Below are 23,344 nucleotides of genomic sequence, written 5' to 3'. Positions count from 1 at the left end.
GCTCTCCATACAATTTCAGAAACCCGATGTAGCCCACAGGCCAAAAACTTTGCCTGCCCCTGCACCATACAATCACAGAATAAGAGACACTCACTTCCCCAAAGAGCTTACAATCTAGGGCACGTCTTCGCTGGCAACGTTAAAGCACTGCAACGGCAGCGCTTTAACATGGCTTGTGTAGTCGCGACGTAACGCTGGGAGAGAGCTCTCCCAGTGCTCTAAAAAAACACCTCCACGAGGGGCGTAGCTACCAGTGCTGGTGCACTGTCTACACTGGCATTTTACAACCCTGAAACTTGCATCGCTCAGGGGGGTGTTTTTTCACACCCCCGAGCGAGAAAGTTGCAGCACTGTGAAGTGCCAGTGTAGACAAGCCCTAAATGGAAGATATATTCTGGTCCAAGCATTTTTTTCATGATCACCAACAGCATGATTGTAAATGCTGGGGTTCCAGTGTATGGTGGTATTGCTGATAGTGCTAATGCTACCCCAGCTTAAATAAACTGTGATTGCAAATAGATGCCTGAAATAAATTTCTGTATACACTGCTACCTCAATATAATGCGACCCGATATAACACGAATTCGGATATAACGCGGTAAAGCAGTGCTCCGGGGGGTGGGGAGGGCTGCGCGCTCCGGAGGATCAAAGCAAGTTTGATATAAAGCGGTTTCACCTATAATGCGATAAGATTTTTTGGCTCCCGAGGACCGCGTTATATCGAGATAAAGGTGTACTTGCTTGCCTACAGAAAGAGCTATCTTCCGAAGACCTGAATAGCTGTGAATATTATGCATATTTGTATTATGTGTACACAGTGTATCAAGAAAATTCATTAAGGATATATAATTTAGTGCTATGTTTTAAATAGACTAATAGCAGAAAGAATTGTATTGTGATTTACCTATATCTATGTAAATCTCATTCTCAGGAGCTGCGATCACGGGAAGAAGAGCTGACAAGGGCTGCTCTTCAGCAGAAATCTCAGGAAGAATTACTAAAGCGACGTGAGCAGCAATTAGCGGAACGCGAGATTGATGTACTGGAGCGTGAGCTGAATATTTTGATATTCCAGTTAAATCAAGAGAAGCCCAATGTGAAGAAGAGGAAGGGAAAGTTTAAAAGGAGCCGGTTAAAACTTAAAGATGGACATAGAATTAGTTTGCCTTCAGGTTTGAAATTTTTGTCTCCTGTAGAAAATCTTCCTTTCACAATTAAATATTCCCTGTCTGAAACTTGTAGATATTGTATGTTACCCTGAAGATGCCTAATTCCAACAGCATGGTCTCTGATCTTTTAGGCAAAAAGTGTATGCAATGGCTATTGATAGATTTTTTTTTCTTCTTTTAAACGGCCTTTAAGGGATAAAATCAGAATTCTCAAGTGTACCAGAGTTTGCAAAATGTTTCTCATTTCAGTTGAATAAAGTTTAGGGAGAGACTCTTACCCTCCAAAAACATCTTGTATCCTAGAGGAAGCTGCACTGAATTGGAGCCAGCGGATCATGAGATCTGGCCTAGCCTCCAGTAACTAGTGTTTATATTTCTGTGCACTTCTGTCCCTTTGCTTCTGCCAACGCCTACCTCTATCCTACGTAGCAGTCAAGTTTTAGGACCACACACCCTGGATTTTACAGATGAGTTAAAAGAAGGTCCCCCATACCAGGCTGGGAGTAGAGCCCATGTCTCATTCACTCTGCCAAATTGTCTCTCAGAATGAATGGGCCAGTTGTACTTGCTTTAGCTATCCAGTTTCTAACAGTTAGACAACACTCTCCTCCCAGAGCCAGGAATAAAACCCAGGAGTCTGCTTTGTCTAGCATACAGTTGTTGTGTAACCTATTAACAAAGCATCATGTCCCCCTCATGGCTGGTCCATGTAAATAACAGAGGTCTGTGGTGGGGATGAGAAGGGCCACAATTCAAACCCCACAAATGACCCATGTAGGAGGGCTTCATGTTTTCCACTTGATAGATTCTCCCCCACCAATTTAAAAAACAAAACACGTTATTTAATTCAGTGAGGAAACATCCTTTAAAGCAAATTTCGTAGTTAAAAGATATGGTGCACACATAGGCCAAGTTTGCAGTTGAGAGGTGTGGATAAAACTTTTTTTTTACATTATTCAATTAATTACTTGAATGTTGCCAAAATTTGTGAACATAGCAATGGTCATCTTTCCCAAATTGTGAGAAACAAATTTGAATCAGTCCCCCTTCCAGAAAGGTCAGTTGGCATAAACTTATTTCAGTATTTAAAGGTATTGGAACTATGCAGTTGATGTAAGGTTTTGTAGAAGGCAAAAGAAAAAGGGACAACTAGGTTGAATGCAGTATTGTAGATAACTAATTTTCTTAACCTGCTGCCTTGTTGACCACACTTATCTTAGAGTGTTTGGCTTGTAAGCACAGTGAGCAGAAAAAACAGAGCAGAGTTGGTGTGGGGTGTGTGTGCACGTACTGTGTGTAAAAATGTGGTAATAGCTAAAGATGATGTCACTTCAGGGTCTGTTTTCAGGCTTCATGGGCATGTAGCAAAAGGTGACGATCATGGCATCTAAACCCCCAATGGATATATCATCTTGCTGGCTTATCAAGTTATTGTTTCTACAGGAGTCAGTGGCAAAATATCTATTCACTAATGGTGTCACTAGATGGCACTGTAGACTTCACAGGACTGTGGAAAGACATTGTTCGTGATAGTAGAATCCTGCCATTGATTGCTGCATTTTTTCATGTGTGTGAATTAAGTATTTGTAAGGGTGCCAGATGGACAGTCCCAGAGACTGGAGTCCTAAGACTATTCCCATGATAGATACAGCACATCCAGCACCAATACAGCCTTCACCACAATGCCTTGCCAATATGTCTCAACTGTGACCTATAAAGAGCATTCTGAAACCAAACAAAATAGCTGTTTAGCTTTTTGAATCTACTAAGCACCAGCAAGGTTGCAGATTGGCTTGTAATGTTGACATTTCTTAGTTCAGCTCCCATTGAACCACCAAACTAATTTCACATGACTGCCAAAAGCCCATTAAATGGTTAGAGTAAAGCTGTAAAATTCTACTGACATGATCGAAGTTCAAACCAATAATTGTACCAGTAGGCTTAGAATTTTTCTATGTTACAATAGAAATCTTATCTAATGAAATTCACTTACATAAATATAAACTTCATTATGGTTAATGCTGAAAAAATACAACAATGTAATCTTTCTTTATTTAGACAGTGAAATTTACCTAGTTTTGCTTTCTTCACAACAGATTTCCAGCACAAAATAACAGTGCAAGCTTCCCCTAATTTGGATAAACGAAGAAGCTTAAACAGTAACAGCTCTAGTCCACCAAATAGCCCCACAATAATTCCTCGTCTTCGAGCTATACAGCGTAAGTTTTCATCACCATTTCAACTTATTCTGTTAACCATTATGAACACACTCATTTTATATGGGTACACTGCAACACAGTGGAAGGAATATGTTACATGTGGATGTAAAGAAAATGAATGTGATTGGGCCCCAAGATGTTCTGTGAACAATAAGCTGCATGAATTGGTAAAGAGAAAATCTTGCTAGAATGACTGTTTTTAGTGAAGTATCAGGGGGTAGCCATGTTAGTCTGTATCTACAAAAATAACAAGGAGTCTGGTGGCACCTTAAAGACTAACAGATTTATTTGGGCATAAGCTTTCGTGGGTAAAAACCCACAAAAGCTTATGCCCAAATAAATCTGCTAGTCTTTAAAGTGCCACCAGACTCCTTGTTGTTTTTAGTGAGTATTTCAAAATTAGTAGCTGAAGGGAATTCAGCAAATTGTAACTTATCTGGATTTTAGTAAAATGTTGAATTGTTTCAGGACATTGTACTTGAAAAAATATAATCTGGTTTGGATGAAGTACTGAAGGATCATAAACAAAGGGCTAATGATAAATGGCAAAGTAGCATGTGAAAGGGGCCTGCTGCCAAATAGAATGATAGGAAATCAGCTGTCCTTGGACCAGAGCTGCCAACCAAGCACAGGAGCATAATGTCCAAAGACACCGGGAATAATGCAGCCATAATATGTCCAGAAGGACAAAAACACCAATTGGCGGGGAGCAGGGAAGAAGGGGAACCAAGCACATGGGAAGCAGGGGAGGGAGGAAGAGAACAGATTGGGGAGGAGATAAGTGCCTTTTTCTTTTTTGAAAATCACACACTTATTAAATACCTAAATGCTGTTTTTTGTAAGCAACTCCTGGGGTTCCAATAGGAAAGTTGTCTTTATAAATGGCAGTATGAGATAGAAATTATGAATGGGAGGGGAACTGGTCCACGAGACACTCAAGATGTTATGCTCACTATCGATTTTTGAGAACACAATATCTAGAGATAGAAAAGATCTTTTAATATATATAAGTCATGGCTTGATTTTAATATTGTCTGGCCTTGCGTACAAAGCAGGCTGACCAACTGCCCATGGCCATAATGGAACACCACATGGGATGAACAGTAAAGCAAAATCTGTTTGTTTAATCAGGGTAATTTCCCAAGAGATAAACATGTCATGTAGCATCCATCCCAACAAATCAGCAATGAACCCAGGGCCAATTTTTAGTGCCGAAGTAGTCTAGAATCTAGGTCATCTTTTGCTTCTGAATGGTACAGTCTTCTCTCTTACCCCCATGAGATCCTCTGAGGAGAAAGATCCCAGTCTTTTCTCTGGTGCCTAATCAGAAGTATATGGGTCGCTTTCCTGACTGTTCCCTTCGGGGGATCAGGTCTTCTCTGGTTGCCTTTGGATCTTGGGACCTAGCTGCCTGGGCTCCCTCTAATCTTGGGTAGAAATAAGCTCTTTCCCTCTGGGTGAGCATCACCGTCTTAAGCCTGCCCTCATCATTATCTCTTCTTCACAGGGGCGGCTCCAGGCACCAGCGCTCCAAGCATGTGCCTGGGGCAGGAAACCGCGGGGGGGCGCCCTGCCGGTCCCTGCGAGGGTGGCAATCAGGCAGCCTTCGGCAGCTTGCCTGCGGGAGGTCCTCCGGTCCCAAGGATTTGGCGGCAATTCGGCAGCGGGTACGCCGAATCCGCAGGACCGGCGGACCTAAGCAGGTGTGCCGCCGAAGGCAGCCTGACTGCTGTGCTTGGGGCGACAAAAAAGCTAGAGCCACCCCTGCTTCATCATAGTCACTAGTTATAGCTGGAGGGCTGTCTTTACTAGAATGACCAACTAAGCATTTTTTGGGTGTAGCTGATCTACTTCCATAGACTCGGAGCACTCTGTTACCTCATACCTGGTTGGGACAGGAAGGGGTTAGGTATAACCTGTCTCTTTATCTTAGTCTCAAGATTGCTTGAAAAAAGCAGCAAGAGAAAATTGTGGAGTTTGTCTTCTCAAAATTGGTATAAAAAGTGTGGGTGATGTTCCCTTTTTTACTACAGCCTGAAGAGAAATTAGTTTCTATTAAATCTACCTTGTTTGCATATGAAATTTGAAGTGCTGCCATTTCTGTTTAGGTTTAATCTATTCTCAACTTCACAACAACACTTTCAGCTTAATACCCACTCTGGCAAACTATATCATGAATTTAGGTTCACCTTCCCAAGATATAAAGGACTTCTATCACTTGACAGCTAAAATTAAACAAAACAGATTCCATAAGATGTTTCTGGAATTCATACTCTGTGTAATTGTGGGTGAAATCACAATTACTTGTCCCAATCACACTTATTGCATACCATCTTTTATATATTCTGCTAATCTTTTTAATAGTAGGGGCAAAACATTTGGTAGGGCAAAACATTTTTTTTCTAATGGTATGTCTCATAAAACCAAAATCTTGAAATAAGATTGCTGTTTAATTTTTGATGTCTATGGCACTCAACATAGAAATGAAATAAAAATTTCAGGTATGAGCCCAGCTCTAGAATCTTGAGGATTTTTTTTTAAAAGGCAGAAAATAATTTGCATTTGTACCCATTCTAACTCCCACAGTCATAGGCCCCTGTCCTTCAAGGAGATCCACCAGTGCAGACCCATATGCCTGTGTGGAGTTCAACTGGTGGGTCTAACTGAGCAAATGTTTCCCGTTGTAGGACCATAAAAATTACTGTATTAAACAAAGAGTCTCCCTCAAATGGAATACTTTCTAATTTTGAGTTTGGATTCCCAAGCTTCTAGCCAAAGCTCTCAGATCTTTTGAATATATCTGGCTGAAGCAACTTAATTTCCGCATTTCTGTGTAATTCCCTTTCTAACTATGTAAAATACCTTCCTCCGGTGCTATTTAATCTTGATTAAACTTCAGAGCTCCCTTGTTTAGAGAAGATTTATTCAAGTGTGTGTGCTTTGAGCAAGAGTATCTAACAATTGCTTATTTGATCACACCTCTTTTGTTCATAAATATTTCAAGCTTCCAAATCTAAATTTCTTAAAAATGAAAAAGAAATCCTAGCTAATTGTAAAGAAAATTTAGTCATACATTTGAATTCAGCTATTTCTGAACACTAATTTAAAAAAAAACAGTAGGTTGTAAGTAGTCTCCAGAGAACCCTGAAAACTCAGTTGTAATATCTTAGCAAAGACAAGCATCTGTGCTGCAGAGCAAGTTAAATTGATTTAAGAGATGGGGGAGGAGTGAGAAATAGGTGAATTATAAACCTTCTAAACTTTTACCTTGTTAAAGACAGTCTGTCATGGCAAAAGTTGTTGTGCTATGTCAATACTATCATCTTGGTTGTGAGCATGTTGACAATTTACTTTTCTAGTTGTCAACCTGAGGTTGATCTGACACAAGAATTTATTTAACTGATTCATATTCACAGACTTTGGGGCCAATTACTGTCTACTTCTCCTGTGACTGCTTAGTGCTTCCCAGGAGGCATTTTACACCTTTTGGATCTGGGTTTCTGGTTCTAGAGCTAAAAGTATAAGGAAGAATCGGTCCCTCTTTTGCAAATAAAGTAAAATTACTAAGATCTCTACTGCATTCTCTTAATTTTTCCTCAGTGATTTCCAAAGCAGACACAAATACAGCCAATGGCCGAAGAAACAGTGTATATGTGTACCAGCAAGATGTAGATATCACAAGTGAATATGAACTTTCGAGTGGGGTTATGAAAAAAGGCAAGATCCAAATAAATTGTAAAGGGTGTTGGTTGTATTAACTCTGTAGCTGAACTTGTATTAAGTGACAGACTGAGCACTTAAACAGAAAATATCTATTATAAAATATTTGTTTTGGGTTAATGAAAAACAAAATCACAGTAATTGGTCATAACTGAGATATTCTAATTAATTTGATATCATTGCATCAAAAAAAGTTCTACTGAACAAAATATTAACTGGTAAATGCTCAGTTTGCCTCACGTACATGAATTACCTAAATGTAAGGTACTGAGTTTTAAGAAGCATGAAAAATAAGATCTTTCTTGCTGCTTTATCTTTAATTTTCACCTTTCTTGTCAGTTTGCAAATTGTTCCTTGCTTGCTTATCGTTTTGATCAATGCAGTTTGTATTTTGCCATCAGTGGGGGGAAAAAATCTTCTCAATTTTTAAGTTGCACCTTTTTGATTTTGCTATTGTGATGCAGTTTTAGTGGAGAAGGCTGCTTTGCTAAAATCCAAATTCTTTCAGTGACTGTAATAGTCCTTCTAATGAACACTAAACTACTGTACCTGTCTCTAGTAACCTCAGATGAAAGCAACAGAACCTGGGGAAGAAGCACAGCCTGTCACCAAGAAGAATTTGAAGACTTGAAGAAAAGCTTTAAAAAGAAAGGTTGCACATGGGGACCAAGCTCAGTTCAAACAAAGGAACGTGCAGATTGTAAGGAGAGGTATGACAGCTGTATTTTATATTCATTTAACATGAGGACAGATATTTTGATGACTAGATTGGAAGCCAAATTTGGGAGCACAGTTCTGCAACCCTTATTTAGCTAGGTAATTTTTAGCTAGAATTCCTCAGACCCTCATTTTATTAATCTGGGAATTTTCTGGTGGTCATAAATGGGATTCATGCAGACAAAGACTCAAAGATGCTAGAACAGTTACTTACCTTACAGTCTATGATTCTTTGAGATGTTTTGTTGATTCTTTGATGTGGCTTCAATGACCCACCCTCCAACCCCACACCTTCGGAGTCAGGCTCTACTGGGATTCTGAAATAGTGAGGAAACAAAGAGGCAGTCAAGGGCACTATGCCTGTACCTGTTGCAGCAGTGAATTCCAGGCTGTCTAGATGCTGGGTAAAGGAAGTATTTCCTTTTTATTACTTTGAAAGGCAATACATTTTTAGAATTTTGTGTCCTTTTGTTGTAAAGTGTTGAAATCAGCTGTCTGAATTTTCACTAGTACTCTTCATTATTTTTTTATAAATCATTCAAGATCCTTCTTCTTACCGCCTTTCCAGGGTATATTTCTTTGTCTATTAAGTGTCCATCAACTGGAATGGGCACTTCCATGATTGTTAAACATACAGTATCAATATAAAATAATATGTCTGTTAAATGCAGCCAGGGGTGAAAGTAACTTAAAGGGCTTACCAGTATGCAGGGCTGGGCCATTAAATCCCCCGGGCCCTTTAAATCTCGATTTAAAGGGCCCAGGGCTCTAGCTGCGATAGCAGCAGCTGGGAGCCACAGGCCCTTTAAATCACCCCATGGTAGCAGTAGCTGAGGCTGGGACTCCGGGGCTCTGGCGGCAATTTAAAAGGCCTGGGACTCTGGCTGCTGCCTGGAGCCCAGGGCCCTTTTAAATTGTCGGCCTAGAGAAGCTGCCCCCTGCCAGTACGGTCGGCTGTGTACCAGTTCTTGCCGGTACACCATACCGTACCGGCTTACTTTCAGCTCTGAATGCAGCTTCCTCTTTTGTGCTTGCTCTTTGATCTTGCCCAGTTCTCTTTTACAAAAGTTTGTGTTTTAAAGAATTTTATAAACCCCCATCAAACAAGTTTTAGACCTTGTACTATACGCAAACTTCCTAGCCACTGTCGCTTTTATTGTTGTAGCACTTTGTATGTTACATGTTTAAACATGCACAAGAAAAGAAATTCTATAGAATAGATAGCTTCTAGTTATTCATTCTTTCTCTTTTTAAACCTATATTAGTTCTCATTAAAAAAAATCATAGAAACATGCTGTTCTGTACAGTGTCTGAAGAATCATTCTGATTTCAGAATAAGACCTCTCTCAGATGGCAACAATCCTTGGTCAACTATTTTAATGAAAAGTCAGAAAGGTGTTCCATTAGCCTCCCTGTTTGTGGACCAAGGTAAGAGTTGTTTATCAATTTATGGAAATTGCCATAAAATTATATGAATTAAGGCACCACTTCCTATGCACATGCTATACTTTAAGCACATAAATAGTCCATTGAACTATTCCTGTATATAAATGTAAGGCACATATTTAGATGCCAATTCTGCAAAATCTTAATTTTTTTTTATCAATAATCATTGTCTGTCTTGACCACTTGCCCTGGAAGTGTAGTTCTTGGTTTGTGTTGAGAAATCCATAAAGTTCCATAGTATCACCATTTCTAGAACCACCAATTGTTTTTCATTTACCAGTCCTGTTCTTTTAGTTGCATAGAGCTATAGAATTGAGTTTTAGTAAAAGCTCCTTAGTTAAGGTTGTAACACCGATTCCATCCTTGGACCAGTTTTGAAAATCTTCCATCCAATATCAGCAATAAATCTCCTTCATTTTGAAATTTGTATGCCTAGTCTTAGACCAGAAGAAATGTATTTTTAGAAAGCTTGTAATTAGGCCAGGTTACAAATATACAATTTTTTTCTACTTTTTTGGAGAAATCTCTGGCCATTCTTCACTCACATCTCAAAAAATTTATTGAAAAGACATATTTTACTCATTGATCCTTAATAAAACTATTGTATAAGCCTAGATTTCTTTCGTGAGTACCTCTTGCTACTCAGATTTCTCCACAATAATAATATAATCTCTGTTCAATATTTTGCAGAGCTTTGAAGTATGCTTCAGCTACAGATCTCTCAAGTGCATAAAAACACAGAAAACTTTAGGTGGTACTATCCTTATGTTTCCTGATTTATTGATTAGAAGCTTGCATTGTCTACAGGCACTGCATAGAGAATGCCCAAGTTTTGCCGGCACAGCCTGATCTGTATCTGTTCCACACGCACAGTTCATGATCTATTATGGCCATGAGCATCTAGACTTTTTGGCCAACTTCCAGTTTTAATTTGAAGGTTTTTGTTTTTACTAACTAAGATACCTCAGGTTAAAAATATCAGCAACACAGAAGGAAGCTTGAAAATATTTTATGAAATCTAGTAAATTTGATCATTTAATAAAAGGGAAGTTAGATTTATGTGTCTTGTTTCTATTTTTAGAATTTGCACTCCATTTGAACAATGAAAACAGCTTCATTTTCTGTTTCTCATGCACTGGCATAATGTTGGAATGTAGTTAGTTAACTTTGCAAAGAAATATTTATATCAAACAAAACAATTTTCTTGGTATTTTAAAAAGCCCAATAACCATATTTATTATTATCATCATCTTTTCAGTTTTTTTTAAATAAGATAAAATTGAGGACTGAGATACTTCCAAGGCTCCCCTTAAAAACAAACAAAAAATCCCTTTCTTTTAATTTATTTTGAAATTTTTAGAAAAATGTAGGCCATTCGGGCAAAACATCAAAGTTGTCGGGAGCAGAGTAGGGAAGGGAGGGGATGGAACCCAGCTGCAAAACATTATAATTAAGCTTGACTATCTAAGACAGGACATTCAGTAGTTGAGACTGAAATAGTAATTTGAACAGTCAGTGTTTACTGTCGACTGTCTCTCATTCTGCCCTACTGTACAGAATAACAGTTCATGTACTTGAATTGTGACTCCTCCCATACAGTTACCACCACATAGAGAAAAGACCCAGTCTCTTATTTTATACACTTGCCTTCTAAAGAGTCCAGTACACGTTCTGCAGTCATCACTTGCCTTCATTTGTTATTCCACTGTGAGCCAAAGAACTAAAACTTCCATGTTCATTTTCATCATACAGACTGGAAATATCAAACTTATTCATAGTGGACCTAATAGCCCATTGAATTCAATGGAAATAATCTCATTGACTTCATACAAGTTTTGATTCAGAGCCAACTGAACAGGTCATACACCACAGCCTTCAGACACTGCACACAGATTGTGTGTAAAAATCATGTATACTACTCACAATAATCTATTCACAGAAATATGCTGCAATTTAAGTTCTTCAGCACAAAAGGAAAATGGAAGTAGCAAAATATATGTATTTATAGTCTTGGGAAAAAGTATTTATAGTCCACCCAGTATTAGCTGTGTGATGAGTAGAGATACAGAGGCAGTTTGGTGTTTAGACTTTCACAAGTAAGGGTCAGTTTTTTAGATTTTTTTTTCAAATTTAACTAACAATATGTAGCTAGTTTTATAATTATCATGGGAAAATGCTGCTATTTGAATTCACATTTTGAAAATAGTATATTTGTTGGAAAATTGCTTTTATTGTTTTGACTACTAGAGATTTCTTTGATATTTATCACAAAGAATATGGAAAGATTTTGATTTGAGGAAATTTTGAATCTGACTTAACAGTTATCCCTGTGTGTTCCTCTGAGTCTCCAAAAAGGGTGTATATGGGGGACACAGAACATCTCAGTGTATGTATATATTTAATAATGAGGAATCCTAAGGTACATGTGCAAGTTTGCCAGAAAAAAGTGTCTTATTTTGCAGTATTTAAGTACCTTCCAATATTTTTACATTATAGATGTTTGTACAGAGCAGAGACTTTTCCCTGAAAGCTTGGATGCAAACAGACCAAAGCAAATGAAGTTGCCAAATCAGGCTTATATTGATCTACCTCTTTGGAAGGATGATCAGGGAGAAAACACTATAGAACATGAAAGCTTTGAAGAAGGAACCTCTGCTAGTTCTGCAAATAGTACTCCACAAATGACTCCTACAAACAGTCTCAATAGAACACTGCAGAAAAAGAAAACTGACTCTATATTGTATGGATGTGCTGTTCTCCTTGCATCTGTAGCTTTGGGCTTGGATATTAGAGAGTTAAACAAATCACAGGTTCCAGACGAACTGTTGCCAAAGGAGGAGAAGAAGAAGCGAGAGGGAATATTTCAGCGTGCTTCAAAGTTTCGCAGGAGTGCAAGTCCTACAAGATTGCAGTCCAAAAAAGAGGAAACCCATATTCCATCTCTAAGTCCATCTGCAAATACCGTGAATCTTCTCTCTATGCCTTCTCTTTCCACCAAATGCTTGCTTCAGTCTGACAGTGAAGATGCGTTTGTAAGCATCACTCCCAGCGATTGTGACACAGGCATTCCCATTGAGGCCTTTTCATCTGAAACTTCGGCAACTAAGACGGGGGAACAAAGGGTAAAGCCGGTGCTTGACACTGATCCTGCGATGTTAAAGAATCAGTCTCCTATTCTTCCTCTGAAACAAGAATCTGAAAAAGTGCCAAATGACTCTTCATCAAAATTGAGACAATTGGGTCACAGACGAACCATGTCAGATGGAAATACTTTCCAGACTACGTGTGCGTAACATAGAATATCAGAGAGATATAGCGGGTCTATAGTGCATAAACAAAATTGAAAAATCTCATGGAATTATAACTTACTGAATATATTTTCAATAAGTAATTATCAAGAATAGTATCATACTACAGTGTGTGGGAAGGACAGGTGTTTCATTTGAAGTACAATATAAATTCCACTAATGACAGCAAAATAGCTTCACCTAAGGATTTAGTGGAAGTCTGTGTGGACCTGCTGCCTGGTAGGAGGCACCAAAATCAGTGTTGCCAGTGGAATTACCAAAATTGGTGCTGAGGATTCCATTCAGGTGGTTTTACCATATTGTAGTTCTTAAAGCAAAACTGCATTGCCAAGTATAATGGGAAATGTTGGTATTTCTATAAAGGTTGTAGCATCAGAGCTTCAAGAGGCTGAAAGAAATGCTGAAATTGTAGCTTGGCAATTGTTCAACTGAGACTAATTCATTAGTGTCATTTAGTGATGTCCATTTATTAACTCATAGCAAAACTGGTTTAATAAGTTTTACTTCCCTGACTGGCACAGGAGTCCTACCACACAATGAACATTTAGTGAGCTATTGTTAAGACACATCCAAACTGAAAACACTTGTCCTCTAATCTACTGGGATCCAGTAGAAATGTTGAGTTTTTCACTATTAATACTAGCATCGTCCTATGTAATTTGAAGAGCATCTTTTGCAACACAATATTGCTCTTCAATATGATTTTGGGTTTAAATTCCTTAAATTAATTTGTTTTTCCCCTTAATAATTGAGGGTTTCCAATTTGAGTGTGTCTTTAAATGATTTGGCAAAACTTGACAAACTTCTCAGTTTTATGTCATCCTTCTATTGAGCTGATTGAATTCTGCTGACTGATGAGAAATAGGCTCCCTTAGCCTCCAACACAGGAACAATACGGTTCAGAGAAATTCTGTGTGTGTTGAGTGACTGTGTCAGACCATTATCTGATGCTGCCATTCATTTATGGGGCATCACTAATTCCCACCAGCCTGTGTAACTTTTTTGTAGTAGTAGTAGTTCAGGTAGTACCACTAAAGTTGCTGTCAGTGATACACCTCTACCCCGATATAATGCTGTCCTCGGGAGACAAAAAATCTTACCGCGTTATAGGTGAAACCGCGTTATATCGAACTCTCCTCCCCACCCCCCGAGCGCTGCTTTACTTCATTATATCCGAATTAGTGCTATATCGGGGTAGAGGTGTATGTGCTTTTCCAAATGTCAAAAGTAGAAATGATCATCTAATATTGTCTTGTCTTCTCCTCCATCTAGCTAATGGAATCACTTCACCGAATGGAGTCTCTATGTTGCCAGTTCTTCCAGTTTCTGCGATTCTGCAGTCTACATCTGTTCAGCAAAGAAGCATCCACCATGACCCATCACCTGAAAAGCAAAGAGCTGTCAATATTATATCAAGGCCTCGACCTTCTTCTCTAAGAAGCAGAATAGATCCATGGCAGGTTCTTCCACAAAGTATAAAGCCAGACTCTACAGAAGTGGACTCTTTAGAAAGTTATGTAGGTCCCAATGTTAACTTTGTACCAGATACTGAGGAGAGAACTAAATCCCACATTCCTTCATTACTTGATATTGATGTGGAAGGTCAAAACAGAGACTGCACAGTGCCTTTGTGTAGGATGAAGAACAAAACTTGTCGGCCATCAATATATGAACTAGAGAGAGAATTTTTGTCTTAAGTGCCTAGCATTTTTAAAGTATTTCCTTTTTTAAGGAGAAGAAAAAAAATTTAAATTCTTTTGTACATCTAATATTTCATGCTACTGTTTTCTAAAATACTGTGGCCAATACTACCAAAATTTTTGTAATGGGCAGCTAATTTTGTACAATGTATAACAAGGGGCCTATCTTGAATTTTTACTGGAATCCCATCTAGTAACCTTAAAAGCACAATGCTGGACAACAGTATTCTGGACATACATCTCTAAGCACAGTTTGAATTGCTAAATTAACTTGTCCAATTACCTTCCACAAAATCTCACCTTTTCTCTGATAGAGCTTTTGCTTTTTGGTGTGTTTTTTTTTGTTTGTTTGTTTTCTCTCACACATTGAAGGACTAATTGGCATGCAGAGGATTTGCATTCAAGTCATGGGGAGTTCTGTGCACATACATTTTTCTGGAACAGCCCCTTTTGAAAGGTGGAGTTAAGGATATTTTTTTTGGTTGGTTGGTTTTTTTGTTTTTGTTTTTGTTAAGATGCCTGAATAGAAGTGCTCTACCCACTCTGCCCCAAATAGTTGGTTTTCCTTTGGTATTGACTACATTATGTGAGTAACTTACCACCACCAAATGAATTTGCATAGTTTTGCCCCTGACTATTTTGAAATACAGTAGATTGTCAATCGTAGAATTAACTTACCTAAAAAGTTGTAATTTAAATTAAAACTAAATTTAAATTAGAGTGACTGGAATTTGGTTCAAGGTATTTAATGTTCTTTGTTTTTTTTTTGTGTGTGTGAAGCAACATTCCATTAGGTAAAGATAAACTGGAACTTTTATAGTTGTGCTCTGACTTTTTTTGTACACATCAGTATATTTGCACTGAGAAGAGTATTCTTCTTGATGATTTTTAATTAAAACTGAGTTCTCTGGGTTACTGTACCTTCTGTTTGGGAAAGAGGATTTTCTTAAAATGAGAACAGTGCAGTTAACCAAGTTTGTTTCTAGCACAACTGCAAACTGTTACAGAGTCTATTTCAAAGTCAACCCTGCCTTTTCTTCCTTATATTGTCAATGGGAGCCCTGCTTTTCGTGCCACGGTGTGGTATGAAACGGCAAAAATCTGATACACTTGATTTCTTACTTAGTCAGTAAATGTCCAACAAATTCATAACTATAGAGTTTTGGGGGGAAGTGTACTTAAACTTGACCATGTAGCAACTTCGTTTTCCCAAATCACTAAATTAGTGGTGACTAATTTAAACACTGTTTTACCAGTAATTGTTGGAAGTGCTGAAGGAGGAGCAGCATTAGAATTAAGGAGTATTTCTTGAATTTTGACAACTAGAAATTCTCTGTATCATTTTTAGATTTAGATATGCTGCAGAAATAAAATTACATACTTAAGTAAAAAAAAATTTCATTTCCCATCAGGACATTTTCTTGTTTTAAGGCCTTTGTTTAAATGCTTTGTCTCCTTTACCCGTAAGTCTGGGAGTTCAGATTGTCCATTGTTGAGCAGAATTCATGAGCACCTAGCATCAAAGCAAAGGAATTAAAAATCCGTTTTTTATTCTATAGTGCACTACATTGGTTATATTGCAAGTGGGAGAGAAGAATTGGAGAATGTCAATCCTGCAGTTTTAACCTTGCAGAGAAGTGGATAGATGGACAGAACTTCCCTGAGAACAAGCTCACAATATTAAGAGTGGAAATGAAAGAACATTTTCTTAAAGTATTATTTCTACAAAAAATGTTGACACACTAACCAATGGTTGGCTGTAAACTGAGTGACTGTATAACAGGTTATTATTAAATTATTGCATTTTTGTTCTATCCTGTTTATTTTCAGTAACCTGTATAATTGCTATTAAGTTTGTTGTAAGTACTGCATACTTCAAAACTTAGGTACCACAAATTTCAAATACCATACAATGTTCTTTAACTTGTATTCTTTAAACTTGTACTTAATTTTATCAGGTACACTTCAGTAGATGAAGTTTAGTTTTTAATTTAAAATGTAATGATTGGATCTCGTGTTGTACACAATTAATTACACGTAGTGCTCTGTGGAAAACATGGATCAAATCATAAATATAGTTTGATAGTGTATTTAATTTTGAAGATGAAAGTTACAGTTGTGAAACATGTCTACTTAAACTGTTTCAGGAGGGATCATGCCTTTATAATATTGAGAGACATTTAATTGATTATATTATATAACTATCCTCCTGGGGAAAGTACCTCTACTAGGCTTTCTAAAGGAAAATCTCAGGTGCTGTAGTCATATTGTCTTGTAAACTTTTGTTCATTCTACTTGGTTTTACTTCATTATGAATGTTGAATTATGCACCATAGATTTTGGAGTCAACAGCCAGCATAAAAATGCCCCACTCTGGGCTGTATTGTTTTCTCTTACCAGTCATCCTTATCGTGATCTGTTTTTAAGCAAAATTCCCCATTGATTTGAATGGGGGATTCAGCTTAAAAATGAATGGCTTGGTATGGCCCAATTACTGCATGGTAACAATGTTAAGAGCTATATACTCAGAGTTTGCACCCCAAGAAAAAGAAGGTATGTAAGCCATCTCCAACAAACTTGTTTTATTGATGCAGTCTTTTAGCTATAGTATATAATGTTTTTTAGAATTATTTTTTCACTTCTTTTCTGTAGTTTAAAATTATAGGCCAGTTTTCACTAAAATGCAAAGATTAAAAATAAAGATGATTAAATCCATAGTTTCACACTTTCTGTTTCACATGTTACCAGAGATACCTTTGTACAAGTAAGGGAATCTGGTATATATTTATAATGATTTTACTTCTGTATTGGGTATAGCTGGTAAAAGATGTATTTATTGTCATGTATGTGAATAGTCTCACCATATAAGTGATAAATTTATACTGATCATGTTGGCATACAATTTCAAGGTGCTTACACTGCAGAGATTAAGGTAACTACTTGACATGCTGTTTTACAAAGCCTTATGACTGAAATATTTTTATTTTAAAATAAACTTTTGTAGCTAGTGTATTGCATATTGGCCTTGGCCTTCTTGAAATTAGGGCAGGTTTTAAAGCGTTTTTATATCTTAAACTCCCTTGTACAAATTTCAGGGAGTAACCAGGAACTATGAACAGCCTGTTCTTAGTCCTTCAGAATGTGGGAACATGTAGTTATTGTAATTGAACTAAATGTAAGTGATTAATGTTAATCTGAGAAGTCATGTAGGTTTTTGCAATCTTGAAATGCAGATTAAAGTATTAATAGTAGCAGCCTACACTTTCTTTCATCCATGTAAACATAACACTTCTCATCTGTAGAACCCAGTGCATTACAATGATGAATAAGTATCTTGTTTCTGTAAAGAGAGTTCGGGCACTGGAAGATTCACATAATGAATCAATGGCAGAATTGACTTTCTTTGGAACAAGAATATAAGCCTTGGGTGAAATCCTCTCCCCATTGAAGTCAGTAGAAAAATTCTCAGTGACTTCAAACGGGCCAGGACTTTGCTCCTTATATTTTTGTATTCATCATTTTTGTAGGTTCCTTTCAATTTTTCTGAGATGTGCTTCTGCCTTGTTAACCCATCCTTGCAAAAGAAAGTATCTCCATGTTCACAATAGTAGCAGGAAAAGTGTAATATTACCTCTCCCATCACATTCAACTCTAATGATGGTGTGAACTTCAAAGCAGTGCACCCAGTCCTGAAAATCTTTCCTCGGGTGAGTAATAATTCAATGAAGCCATTCAAGTGATATATTTATGTGGGTAATGAATGGAAAGATTCAGTCCCAAGTTGGGATCATTTATATGTTAACAGGCATTGGCAGTCCCTTCCTCTCTTCCTTTAAAAAAGGATAAATTTTAAAAAACTACTATAATAAGATTATGTATTTAAGCATGTGTCAGGAACTGCAAAAGATTGAGATTCTCACAGTAACTGAGCCATTTTGCATATTGTAATTACTGGCAGGGCTGTCAAGCGATTGAAAAAATTAATTGTGCAATTGAACAATAATAGAATACCATTTATTTAAATATTTTTGGATGTTTTCTACGTTTTCAAATTGATTTCAATGACAACACAGAATACAAAGTCTACAGTGCTCACTTCATATTTATTTTTCTTTACACGTATTTGCACTGTAAAAAAACAAAAGAAATAATATTTTTCAATTCCCCCAATACAAGTACTGCAGTATAATCTCTTTATCACGAAAGTTGAACTTACAAATGTAGAATTGTCTGGTTTTAAAAAAAAAAAAAATCTGCATTCAAAAATAAAACCATATAAAATTTTAAAGCCTGCAAGTCCATTCAGTTCTACTTCTTGTTCAGACAAACAAGTTTGTTTACATTTGCAGGAGATAATGCTGCCTGCTGCTTGTTTACAATGTCACGTGAAAGTGAGAACAGGCGTTCTCAGGGCACTGTTGAAGACAGCATCACAAGATATTTACGTGCCAGATGCGCTAAATATTCATATGTCCCTTCATCTTCAACCACCATTCCAGGGGACATGTGTCCATGCTGATGACTGGTTCTGCTCGAGAACAATCCAAAGCAGTGTGGACTGATGCATTTTCATTTTCGTTATCTGAGTGTGAGAGGGTGCTAAGCAGAAAACTGCTTAGCCAACCCTCTGTCACTCCAGCTCCAATTAAGGGAGGTGAATTGGAGCTGAGTAGACCACCTGACCCTGATTGGGGAAGCTTTAACAGCTGCTGCCTCATCAGGCTGGGGCTGGATAAGAGCCTGAGGGGAAGGAAGCCAGGGGGAGCTGGAAAGAGGAAAGCTGCAGTAGAGGAAAGGCAGTGAGGGGAAACAGAGAGATAGTTTGCCCCCCCTCTCTCCTGCTGGTGGACTGCAAGAAGGGGACTACTTGTATGGTGGAAAGGTGGTGGGAGCACAGCCTGTAAATAAAAGTATCAGGTGGGCAATGCACCTAAAGGTCTCTGTGTGACTTTCTCAGCCCAGCAGAGGCAGGAGCTAGGAGGGCCCTGCAGGGGCCCTGTTACACCAGGGGGCTCATCCAGGGTTGTGCCAGAGCAAGAGTTTGGCAGCCCGAGATGGCAGAGACCTTGCAGTGGCTGATCAAGCAGCAGGCAGAGCTGCAGAAGGCAGTGCAAACCTTTCAGCAATCCCAGCAGCTGGAGAAGCAGGCCCAGCTCAGCTGGCAAGCTGAACAGAAGAGGAGCCTGCAAGATTTTATTTGGGAGCAGACCACTGTTCAACAGCAGCTCCTCCAGAAGGTGGTGAGTTCCCCGGTGGGGGATGGCATGTGGGTACCAGGCTTGGGACTATGTAAAATGGGCCCGGCAGATGACCCTGATGCCTTTCTAGGCACTTCTGAGCAGGTAGCTATGGGGGCAGGATGAGATAGGACAACCTGGGCCCTGCGGGTAGCTCCCTACCTGGCTGGCAAAGCCCAAGCGGCCTATATGGCCCTCAGTGGGGAACAGACCAGGAGCTATGACACGGTAAAAGTGGCCGTCCTAGATCAGGTAGGGCTGTGGCCGATAAATATCGCCAGCACTTCCGAGCGGTGAAGTGGATGGGGTTTGAGGCCCCAGGCCTTCGTCCAGAAATTAATGGACTGGGCCACCTGATGGTTGAGAGCTGGTGCCCAGACCGTAGAGGAGATCATGGATGTGCTCATCCTAGAACAGTTTTTACAAAGCCTCCCCGAGAGGACACGGGTATGGGTGAGACAGTACCACTGGGCACGGTGGAGGCCACGGTAAAGCTGACAGAGGAGTATGTGGAGGCAGACTCCCCCAGGAAGGAGGGGCACCCCTATAAAGACAAGGACCCTGAGAGAAAATCCAGGGAAACCCCAACCGGGAAGGGTCCAGAGAAAAAGCGGGAGACAAACAGGGAGCTCCCACTGGGACCAAGCAACTCATCTGCTGGCAGTGCGGGTGAGTGGGACATAAAAAGCAGGACTGCCCGGATATGGACTGCGGCTTTGCAGAATTTTGTGGGTGGACCAATTCTGGAGGGCAGGGGAAGGGGCAGAAACTGTCCACCATTCCTGTGAGGGTGAGGAGACCACCCTAGTGGGGTCTGGTGGACTCAGCCTCGGCCTGCTCTCTTGTAAGGAGGGGTCTGGTGAAGCCACAGTGGATAATCCCTGGGGCCAAAATAAATCGGGAATGCATCCATGGGGATGAGAGGCGCTTCCCAATGGCCCAGGTACACCTCAAGGTTCGAGGCCGGTTCTGTTGGAAACGGGTTGGGGTGGTAGAGGGCCTGCTGTACCCAGTAGTGGTGGGTACTGACTGGGACCCCTGCCTAAGAGGGAAAGGAGATTGGGTGAGAAGGCCCACGGTGAGAGAAGGGAGAGACCTGTTGAGGAACGGGGAAGAGGTCTCGGAGATAGGAAACCATAGACAACAGAGCCTGAGTTAGGAAGGATGGGAGAAGGAAAAGGAGAAAGAAGATGAGGAGGGAGTATCTGCCCCAGGGCTCTCAGCAGAGCCGGTGGGACCAACAGAACTCTGTAGGCAGACCCTTGGAAGATGAGGCCCAAAGCCTGCTTGAGTTTTCTGGGGAATCGGAGGTCCTGGGTGCACAGGAGGAAGCTAGGGCCAATCCTGAATCCCTGTCAGAGGTGAAGTGGGGAAAGAAAGGAGAGCGCACTCAGGGGTGACTGGTGTGATGACCTTCGGGCAGAGGCAGAGCTATGCGGTGGCCCATCCCCCACACAATGTGGTTTCTGTGGATGGGGGATGGCCTGCAAGGAAGCCCTAGTAGGTCACCCAAAAGAGGAAAGACTCCCCAGTAGGACCCCACCTGTTATAGGAAGGAGGGGACCTGTATGGGTGAACTGGGTGGTTCAGAAAAAGGGGGGAGGCATGTGACAGTGTGCTAAGCAGAAAACTGCTTAGCAAATCCTCTGTCACTCCAGCTCCAATTAAGGGAGGTGAATTGGGGCTGGGTAGACCACCTGGCCCTGATTGGGGAAGCTTGAACAGCTGCTGCCTCATCAGGCTGGGGCTGGATAAGAGCCTGAGGGGAAGGAAGCCAGGGGGAGCTGGAAAGAGGAAAGCTGCAGTAGAGGAAAGGCAGTGAGGGGAAGCAGAGAGAGAGAGCTTGCCCCCTCTCTCCTGCTGGGGGACTGCAAGAAGGGGACTACTTGTATGGTGGAAAGGTGGTGGGAGCACAGCCTATAAATAAAAGCACCAGGTAGGCACTGCACCTAAAGGTCTATGTGACTTTCTCAGCCCAGGGGGCGGGCTCTAGGAAGGCCCTGCAGGGACCCTGTTACACTGAGTCAGATGCCACAAACAGAAGGTTGATTTTATTTTTTGGTGGTTGGGTTCTGTAGTTTCTGCATCACAGTGTTGGTCTTTTAAGACTTCTGAAAGCATGCTCCATACCCTGTTCCTTTCAGATTTTGGAAGGCACTTCAGATTCTTAAACCTTGTCTTAGCTATCTTTAGAAATCTCACATTGGTACCTTCTTTGCATTTTGTCAAATCTGCAGTGAAAATGTTCTTAAAATGAACAACATGTGCTGGGTCATCATCTGAGCCCGCTCTAACATGAAATATATGGCAGAATGCAGGTAAAACAGAGCAGGAGACATACAATTCTCCCCCAAGGAATTCAGTCACAAATGTAATTAATGCACTATTTTTTTTTAACAAGTGCCATCAACATGGACGCATGTCCTCTGGAATGATGGCTGAAGCATGAAGGGGCATATGAATGTCTAGCATATCTGGCACGTAAATACCTTGCAATGCTGGCTACAAAAGTGCTATGCAAATGTCTGTTCTCACTTTCTGGTGACATTGTAAATAAGATGAAGGCAGCAATAGCTCCTGTAAATGTAAACAAACTAGTTTTTCTTAGCGATTGGCTGAACAAGAAGTAGGACTGAGTGGACTTATAGCCTCTGAAGTTTTACATTGTTCTGGTTTGAGTGCAGTTATGTAACAAAACTAAATCTACATTTGTAAGTTGCACTTTCATGACAGAGATTGCACTACATTACTTGTATGAGGTGAATTGAAAAATACTACTTTTATCATTTTTACAGTGCAAATATTTGTAATAAAATAATATTTTTGATTTCCATCACAACACAATACAATATATATAAAACTGTAGAAAACATCCAAAATATTTAATAAATTTCAATTGATATTTTATTGTTTAACAGTGTGATTAAAACTGTGATAACTCAAAAAAATTAATCCAGATTAAATAACATGTTAGGGTTGTCAATTAATCAGTTAATTACTAGTCAGATTACCATAGTGTGTGTAGTGTGGAGGGCTAATGTGACTGCAAGTACCTTAACATTTGCATTTTCTGATGTTTGTTCAGATTGGTGTCCCTACGTTTGTTACCAGATTTGTTTCACTTCAATTCTAGTTTTGGCAAGGGGCATAGTTTTTACTAGTGTCTGACAAATATATTCAGTTGATAATTAAACAAAAGTTAAACACAGACTAGCTCCCAAATTGGACTCAATCTCAATAATGCCAATAGCATTAGAAATTCAATGTCCTATACTTGTATTTATAGTTGTAGTGGCTTGTAGATATAATCATAGTGGTGCAGTTTGTTTCAAATGAAAGAGGTGTTTCCATTCTGCCTGGCTGGAGGAAAGAGATCCAGAAATCTATACCTAGCATGGAATTACTCTTCCATTTAATTAATATATTTGTTTACAGAGTTGTTGTAGCTGTGAATTGGTCCCAGGATACTAGAGAGACAAGGTGGGTGAGGTGATATCTTTTATTGGTTCAACTTCTCCAGCAGTTGATATGTGGCATGAGTCCAGCATTTCCCAATGTAATGATTCATGTTAATTTAAAAATATTTGCAAAGTTAAATTCCCTTTTAACATTTAAGGGCTTGTCTACGCGAACAGTTAATTCACAGCAGTCTGGGGTGTAAATCTACTGTGCACTAGCGTCTGTGGACACTGCTGGAACTGAAAGTTCCATAGTGTGCTCTTATCTACCACACTTTGAAACAAGAGTAGATTAAAGCGCACTAGGGATCTTTTAGTACACAGCATCCGGGTCCACACCCACACTTAATTCGCAGCAGGCTAATGTGGG

General features: G+C 39.5%; 1 protein-coding gene across 5 annotated transcripts in view; it reads left to right on the top strand.

The window, feature by feature from the left end:
• The window catches only part of MAP3K21 (mitogen-activated protein kinase kinase kinase 21), a 53,980-nt gene extending 36,691 nt beyond the window's left edge, over positions 1–17,289 (top strand). For 2 of the 5 annotated variants that reach the window (XM_034765094.1, XM_034765097.1), the window contains exons 5-11: positions 932–1,172; positions 3,266–3,388; positions 6,989–7,105; positions 7,668–7,818; positions 9,159–9,253; positions 11,768–12,556; positions 13,852–17,289. In XM_034765094.1, coding sequence (XP_034620985.1) covers positions 932–1,172; positions 3,266–3,388; positions 6,989–7,105; positions 7,668–7,818; positions 9,159–9,253; positions 11,768–12,556; positions 13,852–14,276 — 1,941 coding nt within the window. In that variant the 3' untranslated portion in view covers positions 14,277–17,289. Of the gene's footprint in view, positions 1–931; positions 1,173–3,265; positions 3,389–6,988; positions 7,106–7,667; positions 7,819–9,158; positions 9,254–11,767; positions 12,557–13,851 lie in introns of those variants that run through there. The other 3 variants (XR_004645054.1, XM_034765096.1, XM_034765098.1) reach the window with 3 other exon arrangements.
• The last annotated feature ends 6,055 nt before the right edge of the window (positions 17,290–23,344 follow it).

Source organism: Trachemys scripta, chromosome 3, assembly GCF_013100865.1.
Source record: "Trachemys scripta elegans isolate TJP31775 chromosome 3, CAS_Tse_1.0, whole genome shotgun sequence".
Taxonomy (NCBI): Eukaryota; Metazoa; Chordata; order Testudines; family Emydidae; genus Trachemys; species Trachemys scripta.
The sequence above is the reverse complement of the archived record's forward strand: the minus strand, read 5'-3'. Positions and strand labels throughout refer to the sequence as shown.